Source organism: Haplochromis burtoni, unplaced genomic scaffold (assembly GCF_018398535.1).
Source record: "Haplochromis burtoni strain Fernald_Lab_line unplaced genomic scaffold, NCSU_Asbu1 Contig_46, whole genome shotgun sequence".
Classification (NCBI taxonomy): Eukaryota; Metazoa; Chordata; class Actinopteri; order Cichliformes; family Cichlidae; genus Haplochromis; species Haplochromis burtoni.
Genome location: NW_024582407.1, coordinates 2,425,563 through 2,438,981, shown reverse-complemented (window position 1 = coordinate 2,438,981; position 13,419 = coordinate 2,425,563). Strand labels below are relative to the sequence as shown.

The 13,419-nt window shown below is 38.9% G+C and overlaps 1 protein-coding gene across 1 annotated transcript in view; it reads right to left on the bottom strand.

The window, feature by feature from the left end:
* Positions 1-6,967: 6,967 nt before the first annotated feature.
* Positions 6,968-13,419, bottom strand: part of pcnx2 (pecanex 2) — a 38,516-nt gene continuing 32,064 nt past the window's right edge. The window contains exons 36-40 of the mRNA XM_005930503.3: positions 13,059-13,231; positions 9,946-10,112; positions 9,774-9,848; positions 9,442-9,618; positions 6,968-7,367 (exon numbers count right to left, since the gene is read on the bottom strand). Coding sequence (XP_005930565.1) covers positions 7,194-7,367; positions 9,442-9,618; positions 9,774-9,848; positions 9,946-10,112; positions 13,059-13,231 — 766 coding nt within the window. The 3' untranslated portion in view covers positions 6,968-7,193. The remainder of the gene's footprint in view (positions 7,368-9,441; positions 9,619-9,773; positions 9,849-9,945; positions 10,113-13,058; positions 13,232-13,419) is intronic.

Here is a 13,419-nt window from a genome sequence, read left to right as displayed (position 1 = left end):
GAGAGTGGCAGGAGGAGGGATGTTTTTTTTTTTTTTTTTTTTTTTTTTTTTTTTTAAATCCATATTTCTGCCTACTACAACTTCAGGGTTAAAACAAAATATTGTTTAGAAGTAGCACAAGTCATAGAGTTAGCAAACACACTCAGTAATGTCAGTCGCACAGCAAGTTCGTTAGCAATAGCTAACATTAGCCACTTCACAGAGGCCTAAAGACTGCTCGGTGAACGCTTGGCAAACTGATCGCTGTAGAAAAAAAATTCTCTGATCAATTGGTGAGCAGTTGCTGGAGAACTACTGTAGTACTAAAACTTGAAAAAGTGTGAGGCAAACTGAAGACTGTTCGCCTTAAAAAAAACTTACTGCTGAAATAGACCTTATTTAAAAAATTGGACGTAGTTACCATGACATCACCCATAGTTTTCTGAAGTCCTCTTTGAAGCTTTGAGATTTTTACCATTGCTGTCATGGTTTAAAAAAATGTGGCTATGATTAATGACTAGCAACTTGTGATTGTACAAGTCCTCAGCCAGTAAGTATACCATGGATAATCCTTTTTTTTTAAGCATAGTACAAGATTTACAAAAAATTCTTATTTCTTATTCAAACTAAATTAAAATGAGCGACTGAACCCATAAACTCATCACGAAAGTGTTCACCTAGGTCAGGAAAGAAATGTTTGCTGCTGTAGACTTCTATAGGCCTATATGTCTTTCAAGACATACAGGAGCTACATCTGTGTTGTATACGATCTATAGCTGAAGCAACACGTTTCAAAAGGTGCAGCTTTTACTTTGAAGGCGTTGCACTCTTTACAGTTTTAAAACCTCTTGGCGAGTAGTCGGCAAACGCAGACAAGTCAGTGTCACGCAAACTTAGGGCAACTGTAGCAATCTACTCATCGTATACTACTTTGCTATCAGTTTCAGAGATGGCAAGCAACATCCAGAATCCTCTCACACCTGGTTTGAAACTGCTCCTTTTTCCACTGTGACTGATGGTTGCCAAGTGGTCTCCAACTGGTCTCTACGCCTGTGTGACAGGAGTCTTAGTTACATCCAAACTTTGAGTATACTGAGTGGAAAGAGTTTGTTTTACTGCTTATGAATATAATTGTTTTATCTCTAAGAGTGAGACCGTGTTATTGACTCATTCAAAAGTTACATAGTCTCACTTTATAAGGGCTTTGGAGCTGGCGCAAACATGGAAACAAGCTAGCCGAGTCAATGACAGTATCTGCCTTTGAAGTGTGCACTGTCCACACGCAAGTCGCAGTAATTCACTCTAACCATTCAAATAAACCCCGCTCACCATGAAGTATTCCATATTTTATTGTGATTATCTTTGTTGTTTGTCAGTAGACTCTCCACGAATGTTGTGAATTATATGATGAAATGAGTGGCAACACTGTGGCAACAGCAACTTATTTTTCTATTCTTCAACTTACTGTTCTTTTTGTAGCCACATCCAGTCAGACTATCACTGTGTTTATACAGTAGCATCGATGTGGAGCAGAAGTGGGCTTTGTGTTTGTTAAACACTCCACTAAGGCAAAACGATAGACTAGTCAGCTATAAGTTACTTACGGGACCATTTATTCAGCTCTAATGAGCCACTTTTAATGTTCAGTTGAGGTTTGATTCAGATCTAAATTATTTTTTAACTTTTTTTTTTTTGTCAGGAAAATTTAGCTCCTTAACTGAAATGGAAGTGACAGTAGGATGGTTGATGGTGTTTGTGTGTGCGTGTGTGTGTGTGTGTGTTTTCCTTCTTTCCACAGTGCATCATGGCTAAAGAAAGGTTTATTAATTGATGTCGGTTTTGTGTGTTCCCTCAGTTGGATTTGGTGCCTCTTTATGCTTCACAACAGACCTCAAGATCTTGTTTTCTTGTCTGTCTCACTCTCCCCCTGTCAGGCTTACGCTTTCTCTCTTTGTGACATCACATATACAACTCTGTTATTAGCCGTTAGTGGAGAGACGGGCCAATTTTACAGCAAAAAATTGCACTGATGTTTAATTCCTCCCTCATATTGTCTGTTTTGTACCTCTTCCGGAGGTGTTTGTGCTACTCTCGGAAAGAGATTTTGTCCGTGCGGGTACTGCTCGAAGTTGGTTCTCAACAGTTTTAGGCAATCACTTCTCTCTTTATTGATTTAGATGCCTAAGCCTCTTGCTTTATGTCATGCCTTTGTAGATAGATCACGGTCATCGAGAAATTATCTGCAGGTGAAAATGAAAAAAAGAATTTTACCGTCACTTTAGGCGATTAGAAAAGTGACATTTTTTTCTATTCAGCATGCTTTGTGCTAAATAAATGAAATAATTCAGTTATTTGCTATAAACGATACTGTATGAGTATGTATTCAAGTACTGCAGTATGCAGACAATTAAAAATATGAGAAACTCTTTTGAGAGGTTCATATTTTTCTTCTAGTATGTTTGACTATAATATTGATGGTTATGGGTACTTAATTCTTGTTTTGAGTGTCTCATGAATTACCCGAATGATTAAATGAACATCTTTGTAGTAACAGATATGGTCAGTTATTTCCACATGCATGATTTGAAGAGAGATTTACCAGGACAGTGCTTTTTAATCCAGAGTCAGGCTCAACTTTTCGCTGTTTTTCACTGGTTGCTTGACACGTCTCTTGAGCGAGATCCTGATTGCTTTATTTTGACAGGTGAAATTTAATCTTTGTGGTCACTAATGGTCCAGAAGGTGGTCTGGGGTGAGATGTATATTTAATTTGGAGCCTCATCCTGCCGCACTAAACAGATGTGACCTCCCTTTTCAGAATTGAAATGCAGAGATGAGAATAGTAGCCAGTTTAAGGGTGAAGTCTTAAGACAATAGAAAGCATCTCACTGTCTCCAGTCTTCAAGATGACTGCTTGTATGTATGACTTTGAAATTTATCAGAGGAAACTGATTGTCAGTTCTTAACTGTAGCATGTAAAGACTTTTATATCTTCTAGTTTAAACCCAACCTCATGTTGTAAAATAGCACAGGAGGGACTCAAGTCGTGTGGCACACAGTGATTTAAATCTGTAGTCCAAGAAAGAGAGAAAATTAAAAAGTATTAGGGAGTTTAGACTTTGTGAGAGATATTCAGTCATGCTTGTACTGGCATTTTTTTTGCATGATGGAACAAGACAGACAAAATATTTGCATCCAGTTTAAAAACAAACAAACTAGGTTTAAAGAAAATTGCAGGGAGGAGTGTCAAAAGGAAAACGGATGATATATACTTGTGTACTTTTTTTGGTGAGATTTATTTGGGAAGATGGGAAGAAACTGCAAGCCTGACCTGAGGTTATTAATGCTGCAGTCACACTAGGGAAAAACGGGGTTGGAGACTGAGGCATGACCAAAATTATTGCAACCGTGTGCCGTTTTGGTTCCGTCTGCGTGTATTTATAAATTAGATGCCAATTTATTTGCAAACCAGAGTGACTCTAGTCAGCCTGAGTTGACTGCTGGTATTTCTTTATTTTCAATGCCCTCGCGTCTTGCTTTATGCCATGTTTTCTGCAGGTGAAATGGGTTGCCTGGTGGATGAGAGGCCGCTCCCCAATAGGCAACCTGTAAAATTGCCTCATACTTGAAAGTGGGTGCTGCAACCACTTGCAATCAGTCTCCAACCAATTGCAAAATATTCAGTGTATTCACCAGGAGACCATTGGTTTAGTTTTATTTTTGCCATGTTAATTTTTCCTCTAGAGTGACTGAACCATAAGCTAGAAATAAACCTCACATAAAACCATTCTTTTCTTTTTTTGTAATAGCAGCAGGCTCCAGTTTCATACTTGCAGTCCCTGTTTTACTCTCATCAAGAAAAGAAAATAAGCCTATTTGCTGAACGTCACACAGTTTCTTTACGAATAAACAGCCTAAGAAAATATAGAGCTTTGTGGAATTCAATTAAATAAATAAAAAGAGGGAAACTCGAACTGCAAATGTCCAACTAAGTACAGAATGAGTATGTCTCTGTGGTGGATGAAATGTGCCAAAATAATAATCTACCTTCCACTTTAGTGGAACGGGGTGAAAAGAATTGTTGGAATATAAAAAGATCCTGATGAAACGCATTTCATGAGCTTTCTTTTCATGTTGCTGTTGTGGGTTTGTGTCACTTCTGAATCATTCACATGTAATCCAGCTACCCAACATGTAACCAACAAAACCATAATATAACAGGCACTGAACCTTTTGAGATGTGACTGATGTGGACTGCAAGCAACCAGGTCAGCTCCCAGTAAAATTGTACAACTCACTCACAAAAGAAGCTTGCTATTATTTTTAATTTTATCTTTACTGTTGCTGTTAATTTATTCCAGTCAGAAGTTTTTCTGTCATTGTTTTTCTTTTTAATCTGAAAAGACACAAAAAAATGTTGTTCATCAGCCTTTAAGCATCATGTTTACACGGTGCTCAGTCTTGGTACACTTGGATCTACGGTTCTGTCTCTGTCTTTGTTTACACAATGACATCTTGCATTAAAAGAAAACTCCAACTTATGGTAACTGCCCTTGAATATCTGTAATTTAAATCGTGCTGCTAGAGAAAGAAATCTAAATGTAACAACTTACAATAAATACTTAATAGATTTTTGCCAAATGTGACTGTGTTTTTCTTTGAAGGTGTGGGAAATGGTGACTCTGATTTAAGGGACTCCAAATTGATTGTGTGAGAGACAAGGTCTGAAACAAAATAAATATCCAGTGAGCAGCATTTCTGTGGACCAAAAGTCCTTGATGCCAAAGGTCAGGGTGATGATAGGAAGGCGGCTGTAACTCAAATAGACTCTCCTTCCAACCAAGGTATGCACAAAAGCATCTCGTTGCACCTTTAAGCAGATGGGCTGCAGCAGAAGTCCGCAGTGGGCACCGCTGACGAGTGATCTGAGGCTACGATTGAGTTATCAAAACTGGACAATAGAAGATTGGATAAACGTTCCCTGGTCTGTGCCTTGATTTCTGCTGTGACATTTGGATGGTAGGATCAGGGTACATGATGAAGTGAGCAGCAAGTCGATGCATTTTTATTGTAATTTCCCTTTTATTAATTATGGCAGCAGGGTGTGGTTTCCCGACTCAGCTGTAGGAGGGAGAGGTGGGGCATTTACGGGGTGGCAAGGAATAAATTCAGTCTCTTATTTCATCAATTTATCATTTTAATCCAGAGTTAAATATCTTAAGTAACTATCAAGCAGGTGTACAGCCAATTTTGTGTAGGGATTCATGGATGAACTCCCTTTTGTAGATTTTTAAGCCTGTTCCTTCATCTTTATACCTGAAGCTGGCCAGTTTTCACTTGTCTGGTACAACAATACAAATAGTTTTCCAGGATCAATCAGGAAAAAAGGAACCATTTTAAAATCCAGACTGCAATCTGTCCACATAGGAAATTGTGCAAAAGTTTTAGGCCACCACTTATTTCTTTATATTTTTCTGGGGAAATGGGTGAAGCGGTTTGTTGAAACATGCAACGTATATGGAAATGCACGATATAAGGCAAAAACACAGTTTGTGCAATCCTAATGAGTTTGAAAGTCTATAATGGGTTTGACTACTTTTATTGTTTAACATAGCGTGAACTGTCTCAGGTTATCTGTCTCGTAATTTCTTCAAGTGGTCTTCAGGAATAGTTCTTAAGGCCTCTTGAAGAACATTCAAAGCTTTTCTTTGGATGTTGGCTACCTTTTGTTACATCCTCTGTAAGAAATTATTGCAAATTGCTTCAATAATGTTGAGGTCTGGGTTCTGAGGAGACCAATCTATGAGTGATATTGTTCCACTGTGTTTTTTTTCTGTCCAGGTATGATTTTAAGCCAGATGGATCAGCTAAAAGGCCAGATTCACCTCTCAGATCCTCTGCCTAGTCTTTGCTAGATTTCTTGTATTTTGCTTAAGGACACTGCTTTCAGATACTGGTCATTTTCTTGCATTTTTTTTTTTTCTTTTTAGGTCTGATACTTCTTCTTTTATCCCCCACTTGGACAGCTTCCTCAATTTCTTTCAAGGACACACTGCACACCCTGCAGAGGCTTTTCAGCTAATAGCTCTTAGTCAATCACCTTGTTGGTTCAAAAGTACCAAATTATGTCCATAAAATTGACCATAATTAAAAAAAAAAAATGTATTCAACAAAAGAAATGGGAACAAATTACATGCTTTTGCAGTGGTTGCTGGTAACAAAGTGGCTACACAGAAATTAAAATTAGTTCTTTGCTAAGATGTCACTGATTCAGCTCTTGAAGTAGATTACTTTTTTGTGCTTGAATGACTCATAGGTCAATATTAGGTGGTGCAGCAAAAAAACAAAACAAAAAAAACATTCATCTGAAAATGATCAGGTAAAAGGACAGAACTGAAAAACAGTGAAAAAGCAGCCAATGACCAAAGAAAGACCTCCAGAAAGCTTGGAGAACCTGCTGGTCAGCACTTTTACATGGTGCTGTACATTTTAAAACCTTAATAAATAAAAATGGCCAAATAAGTCTTTTATTCAGATTTAGGGGCTGTTTAATCCTATGTTGTGTTATGTTTCTTTGCAGGCTACTCTTAACTTAAAAACCAACCATTCAGCTGAGAACTGGAAAGTCCTTTTCAGGTTTCAAATCCATACCCCGCTCAAAACGAGGCATACATTATTTTTTTAAATGGATTACGCATGAAGTCAAATAGTGTTTAACAGAGTTTTCGGGGAGATCATCTGACTAAAGGCCAAAAGGCTAGTAATCACATGTTGGACTCAGACATAATGTAGTTGCTTTTTTGAAACAATTCATGATCATTTAAAGTAAAATGTTTAAACAACCTAATACACGGGGGAGTTTTGGCATCTCTGAGTAAGATTATATAATTAACCTGTGGCATTTTGATAAACTATACTTCCAAAAATAAATATTTCCTTCTGACACCCAGATTTAAATGAGACCTGTTAACCACAGAAAGAGGCCACGTCGTTTAAAAATGTCTTTATTTTTATCCTCTGCATCAAAGACTGTGTTTTCAGACTTTACATTCAGACAACAGGGTGAGACCACATGCTGAGGACAGAGGAGGCAGGTTTGTGTGCATGGGTGCTCTCTCATACAATCTTCTTTATTTATGTGTGTATAACTCTTCATACAGTCCTGTCTGTATGTGGGCATGAGTATGGGCACTGTCACAGATGTGTTTTCTCTCTCAGACAGTCTTTTGATCAGTTGGGTCTGGAACTGTTGAGGCAGATGTTGAATCCTCCTGGGTCTTGTCTAATCCCTGGCTGCAGCCCTGCTCGCTTAACTGTGTGTCGTCTTTCACCGTGACTGCAGCGTTGGAATTGCTCGCGTCTATACTCTCATATGGCTCTGATGTCCACTGAGGAAGAAAGAAAGAGAGAGGAGGCCGGTTTCAGGCACAGGAGAGCATTCGCTGTTTGTATAAAGCAACTAGCATGTTCGAACACAACAAGAATATCAGACGGCAACTCTGATTGTACCACTCAAAAGTGTCAAATGATGCATGAGAGTAAAAATCTGATTTTCACTTTGTTTTTTTCCTCTATTTTAATTCTTGACTTCACAATTTGGGCTCCAGGAGTACAAAACAACCGAAATGAGTCTCACTTTTTCAGCTTTCTTCAACTTTTTTCAAAACTTCAAACAGTAAAAATATGGGACTCTCTCCACTGGAAAAAAAAAACCCACACAAACATTTTTTGCCATGCACAAAATTTGAGGTTATGTTCAAATTTAGACTTAATAACTCAAAATTTAAAATTCTTTTCTCTGAAGTTTCAGTTGGTAAGTCTAAATTTGGAGATAATAACCTGAAATGTTGACTTCTGAATCTTAAAGCAATTGTTTTTCCAGCTGCTGAAACAGACTTCCACAGATTGATCTGTAGGTTCAGCCTGAAGCCTGAACATTTGGCTCACAGAGACTCCTTGTAAATCCACTGACATCCTTATTTGAAACCCTGGTTATCTTTAATATGAGCATCCACCTGAATAACAGGGAATACATGGCAGAAAATAAGGAAAAGCAGAATACGGGACTGTGAATAAATATACGCCGCCCCCCTTCCTGATGCATTCGTTTTGTGCATATTTTCACACTGTTGTTTCAGACCATCAAACAAATTTTACTATTAGACAAAGTCATACAAAATGCAATTTTTAAATAATGATTTCATTATCAATCAACCATTTTTAAAAATTACCCCCCTGAGTGGAAGCTGAGTTCCATTTCACTAGCAACACCCAGGCCTGATTACTGCCAGACCTGCTGAATTTTTAACAAATCACTTAAATAGAACGTGTCTGACAAAGTGATGTAGATTAAAAAGTCTCAAAAAGTAACAAATCATGCCACGATCTAAAGAAACTCAACTATAGATGAGAAACAAAGTCATTGACATCTGTAAATCTGAAAAGCTTAGAATAGCATTTCTAAGGCTTTGGGACTTCAGCAAACCACAGAACCATTTTCCACAAATGGTGAAAACATGGAACAATGGTGAACATTCCCAGGAGTGGCCGGCCTACCATAATTATTCTATATTCTATTCTAGAAGTTCACAAAAGAACTCAGACCAACATCTAAAGAACTCCAGGCCTCACTTACTACAGTTAAGGTCAGTGTTTGTGATTCAACAAAAAAGCAAGAGACTGGCCTTGGAAAACGTCCAAGGAGAAAACCACTGCTGACCAAAAAGGCTCATCTCACATTTGCCCTAAAACATCCTTAAAAAGAGAAACTATTCTGTGGACAGACGCAACAAAAAATGTAGTTTTTTGGAAGGTTTGAGTCCCATTACGTCTGGAATAAAACCAACAACATTTTATAAAATTAACATGATACCAACATGGTGACAGTTCTGTGAGGGTATGGGGCTGCTTGGCTGCTTCAGGACTGGAACTATTTACTGTGATTGATACAACCATGAATTTTGCTCAGGTTGTCCTTGAATCTCAAATATATTTGGATTATGCAGCAGCAAGTTCACCTCTGAATGGCTCAGAAAAATCAATTACTTTTTCACACAGGGCCAGGTAGGGTTTTCTTTCCCTTTACTATATGAAATCATCATTCAAAAACTGCATGTCATATTTACTGATTTTTCTTTGTCTAATATTAAAATTGTAAATCCAATTGAATCTTCTCAAACAATAAAAATGAGCTGTGCTTTTAGACAGACCCTGGATGTGAGAGAAATATCAGTCTCTTATCTATTGGCAAAAACTGCAAACAAGCTTCTCAAGATGTTGAACTTTTCCCTTAGTATTTAAAACCTCTACAAAAGCAAGACAAGCAAGTCAAACTAGGAAAAAGTGTGCGCTTGTTTTTCTGTATATGTGTACATCTAACTGCTGCCTACCTAGTCTAAGCTGTGTTGTGGAAACAGTCTTAAGTGGGTGCAGAATTCAGACAGTGCTCTTTTCCCCACCCACCTGTGTGGCTCTGCTGCTGGACCTATGTGAGGGCCCGATGGCGATGTTGACACTGGAGGATGACTGTGTATCGGTGGTGTTGCCCCCTTCAGCAGCGGACAACCCGGAGATAACCAGGCCGCTGGAGAAGCTACGCTTCCCAAACAGCAAGCTGAGTGTGGATGAAGATGAGGAGACCTGGCACCACAAGGAACGGAGATATTGCAGTTCTGTTATAATGTCGTACAGTAAACACTAAGGTGATTTATAGGAACATCAAGAATCTGTTTTCAGATCTTCCATCTGTCGGCCATGTGTTTAGGCATGCTGCATTAGGAGTGTACAGTTCATACCTGACTGGAGCGCTGCTGATGCTGCGCTGCCTGAAGCTGCGCGCTGATGCCACCTGCTCCTGAGAGACGAGGGACCTGGAGACAGACAAAAATCCTCTTTACACTCTTAGTAAGGGAGCACAAAAGCAGCTGCAACCCAGAAAAGTAAGCTTTTTACAATGTGTGCGTATACCTGGGAGAATATAGAAGCTATGGAGGTGTTAAAGGACAGCTGACTGTTAGACAGACGCTGGACAATCCCGTTGTTGGAGCCCGAGTCCAGGATTGGGCCAGACTGGCTGCTGACAGGGGGGCGCTGACTCTGGGGCTGCACTGATCGACTGCGGTACTCTCTCCTGGCTGTAGAATTAAAAACGTGAAAATTTGTAATGAAACGCAAGATTTAATAACCTAATGTACAATTTGAAAAGCACGTTATATTTGACTTCAGGATTTTAGTTTAGCTATGTGGCTCTCTGTGGTCTCTTAAAAAATAAAAACACTGGTACATCTACGTATTTGGACACCACCATAAAAAAAAAACAACAAGATGTTAAATGAAGACTTTCATTTTTCATTTTTAAAAGAGTTTAGCAAAAGCATTGCAGTGATGTGGTGATCAAAGTTGTTATAATGTTAACATAAGTAAATTGGGTAAATAACTTTCAGAGTTGAACTAAAACCATCTAAAACTATAGCCAGTGAAAATTTCAACTCAAACACATGTTTTGGGTTGTTGGAAGATAAAGTGACGACACAGAGCAGTTTTGCTGCTCACTGGTTGAGATTTTGTTCCAAAGAAAATTGTCTTTTTTCACGATTCCTTCCAGGTTGATGAGAGTCCCAGCTCCAGATGCACTAAAGCATCTCTACAGCATAATACTCCCACCATGTTTCACTGTGGGGGTGTTATTTGTTGGATTGTACGCCTCTTCCTTCCAAACATGTTTTCCAAACATGAGCAGCATCTCTGTGGCCAAAGACCTCTAGTTTTGTCTCATCTGACCAAAGGGTGCACTTCCAAAATGCTTGATCTTTGTCCAGGTTGTTCTTAGTGTACTTCAGTATGACTTGAAGGCGTCTCTTCTGAAGAAATCAAGCTTTTCTTGCACCGAGTACATACCTGTGCAGGTCTCCATCGAGACTACAATTCCCAGCCGGTCTAAGTCATTTACTAATGTCTTGGCAGTTGTTCTGGCGTCTTTACACACATCTCTCAGTAGTTTTATTTCCAGAGGATTTAAAATATTTTGCCACCTATCTCTGCCAAGGCTTGTTCTGTACTGTGTGGCTCTCTTTGTGTTTCTTGATGATACTTTTCAATCCTCTTCTTTACACTTGGAAAAAAGTGACAACTTTGTATATCCATCTCCTGCTTTGTGAGTATCGAAAATTATTTTTCTCAAGTTGAAACTGATTTCCTTTGTATATGGCACTATGACACTTTCTCAAGTGACAGCTCAAACCCTTACTGAAGTTTTTTTTTATACTGTGTGTAAATTGCGAGATCCATCAGTTTTAACTTGATTTTACAAGTTTTGAACATTACGCAGTTGCTCAGCAGTGGTTTGTACTATGGCTCAGTGGGAGGTTAATAATTTTGGCCCTTGTATTTTTGTGTTTTCTGAAATAATCCTGTTATTGTTTGCACATTTAAAAAATAGTATGTTTAGAAATGCTATGGTGAAAATCTGTAGCTTTATAAAGACAATTTCATAGGGGGACTGATTATTTTGTCCTCATATGTAAATATCAAAGCGTAGTGTCTATAGAATAATGGAACAAACTGTGTTTGCAATGGTTACGCCTTGTATTAATCATAAAGTGATACAATTTATACCACTGGGTATGAAGTATCCTGGGAAAATAAAGGCTTGAATGTGTCCGAACAGGAAGAGGATAACGCCTTTGTTATATCTGGAAGTTACTGCTAACTTTCCTTGGGTAGTTGTGGAAAAAAGACCTGCTGTCAAAGGAGGAATAGTAACAGGAATCTGAAGTGCTTTAGAGTTCAAAAGCTGACCTTATTTTTACCTCATAAGTAAGCAGCCTAGTCATTACTTACATGCAAAAAACTGAGTTAATCCCATGCTTGTAGAAACACCTTCTGCTGCACGAGTGACTTTATCGGTTTCTCACATAATTGTGGAAGAATTTTGTCCCACTCTTCTTTACAACATTGCCTCGGGTTATTGAGGTTTCCAGAGATTCATTTTTGTCCCACCACAGCATTTCAGTTGGGTTGTAGTCTGGACTTTGTCCCATTTTCCTTAATTCTTTTCTTTTTCGGGCATTCTGTTGGAGTTTTGCTGCTGTGCTTAGGATCGTTGTTTTGTGGAAAAAACCTAATTTCTTTCAAGTCATAGCTATTGGATAAAAAGCCTCATATTTGATTCCAGAGTACTTTGACACACAAAAGAATTCATAATGGACTCAAAAACCGCAAGGTTCCCAGGCGCTGTGGCTACAAAACACACCAAAATCATTACCTCTTCGCCACCGTGGTTAACAGTTGTTATGAGGTGTACGTTCTAATATGCTGTGTTTAGTTTTTGCAAAACATGGTGGTTTCGATTATGACCAAACATCTCCACTTTGTCCTTGTCTCTCTACAGGACATTGTTCTGGAAGTCTTGTGGTTTGTTCAGATGCAACTTTGCAAACTTAAGCTGTGCTGCCAGTCTTTTTCTAATCATACTGTCTTTAAACGTAACATTTAACATGGTAAGTGGAGCCTGTAGAGTCTGAGATGTTCACTCGTCATTCACTCCTCGAAGATCGTGGCATTGTGTTAACACACACCTGAAGGCTCCAGACCATCAAACTGCCAAAACATCTGCTTTCATAGAGGCAGCCACACTTGTTGATGATCAATTAATCAAATGCATTTGATTAACAGCACCTGGATCTACTCAGTACGACCTTAATGCTACTGGAAGCAGTGCAAGTGTACTTAGTTTTTCATGTGATTGCACAGAGTAGTCTTTCCTGCAGCGGGAAAACCTCTCCCAGTGAAAAATTAGTCTGATTGTATAGAACTATAGGAAAATGACCCTATTGCGTAATTCATCTTTGATGAACTTTTCTGATAGGTTTATATTCCCTTTGCTTGTTTCAAATATAATATAAAACTACATATTATTTTATAAAGCAGGGTCAGAGGGTAGGCAATGTAACAGACTATAATTTAGGGTGGGGCTTAGATTTGAAAAGTTACATAGCTTGACTTTGGTTCGTGTGATTAAAAACAAACAAAACCCAAGCATTATTAGGTTTACATCGAGATTGTAGTAGAAGAATTTGTACCAGCATTGCGGTGTCTGTGGCTGTGTGCCGTCCTGGCTCTGTGCTGGCTCAGGCTGTTGGATGTGACAGAGGATGGGCGGTTGTGGCTCAACGATGACGACCCACCGGCACCGCAGTCCACATCCTCCATATTCATGCCGCTGTTACAGCTGGTCAGGTTGTCCTTACGCACCCTGCAGAACACAAGCACACAGCTCTGATTTATTTATTCATGTCCACATCAGTGCAAGGGATGCACACAGGCAAGGGGACGTTCAAAAATTTACAGAGCCTTAACTATCAGCACTGCACACACACACACACACACACACACACACACACACACACACACACACACACACACACACACACACACACACAC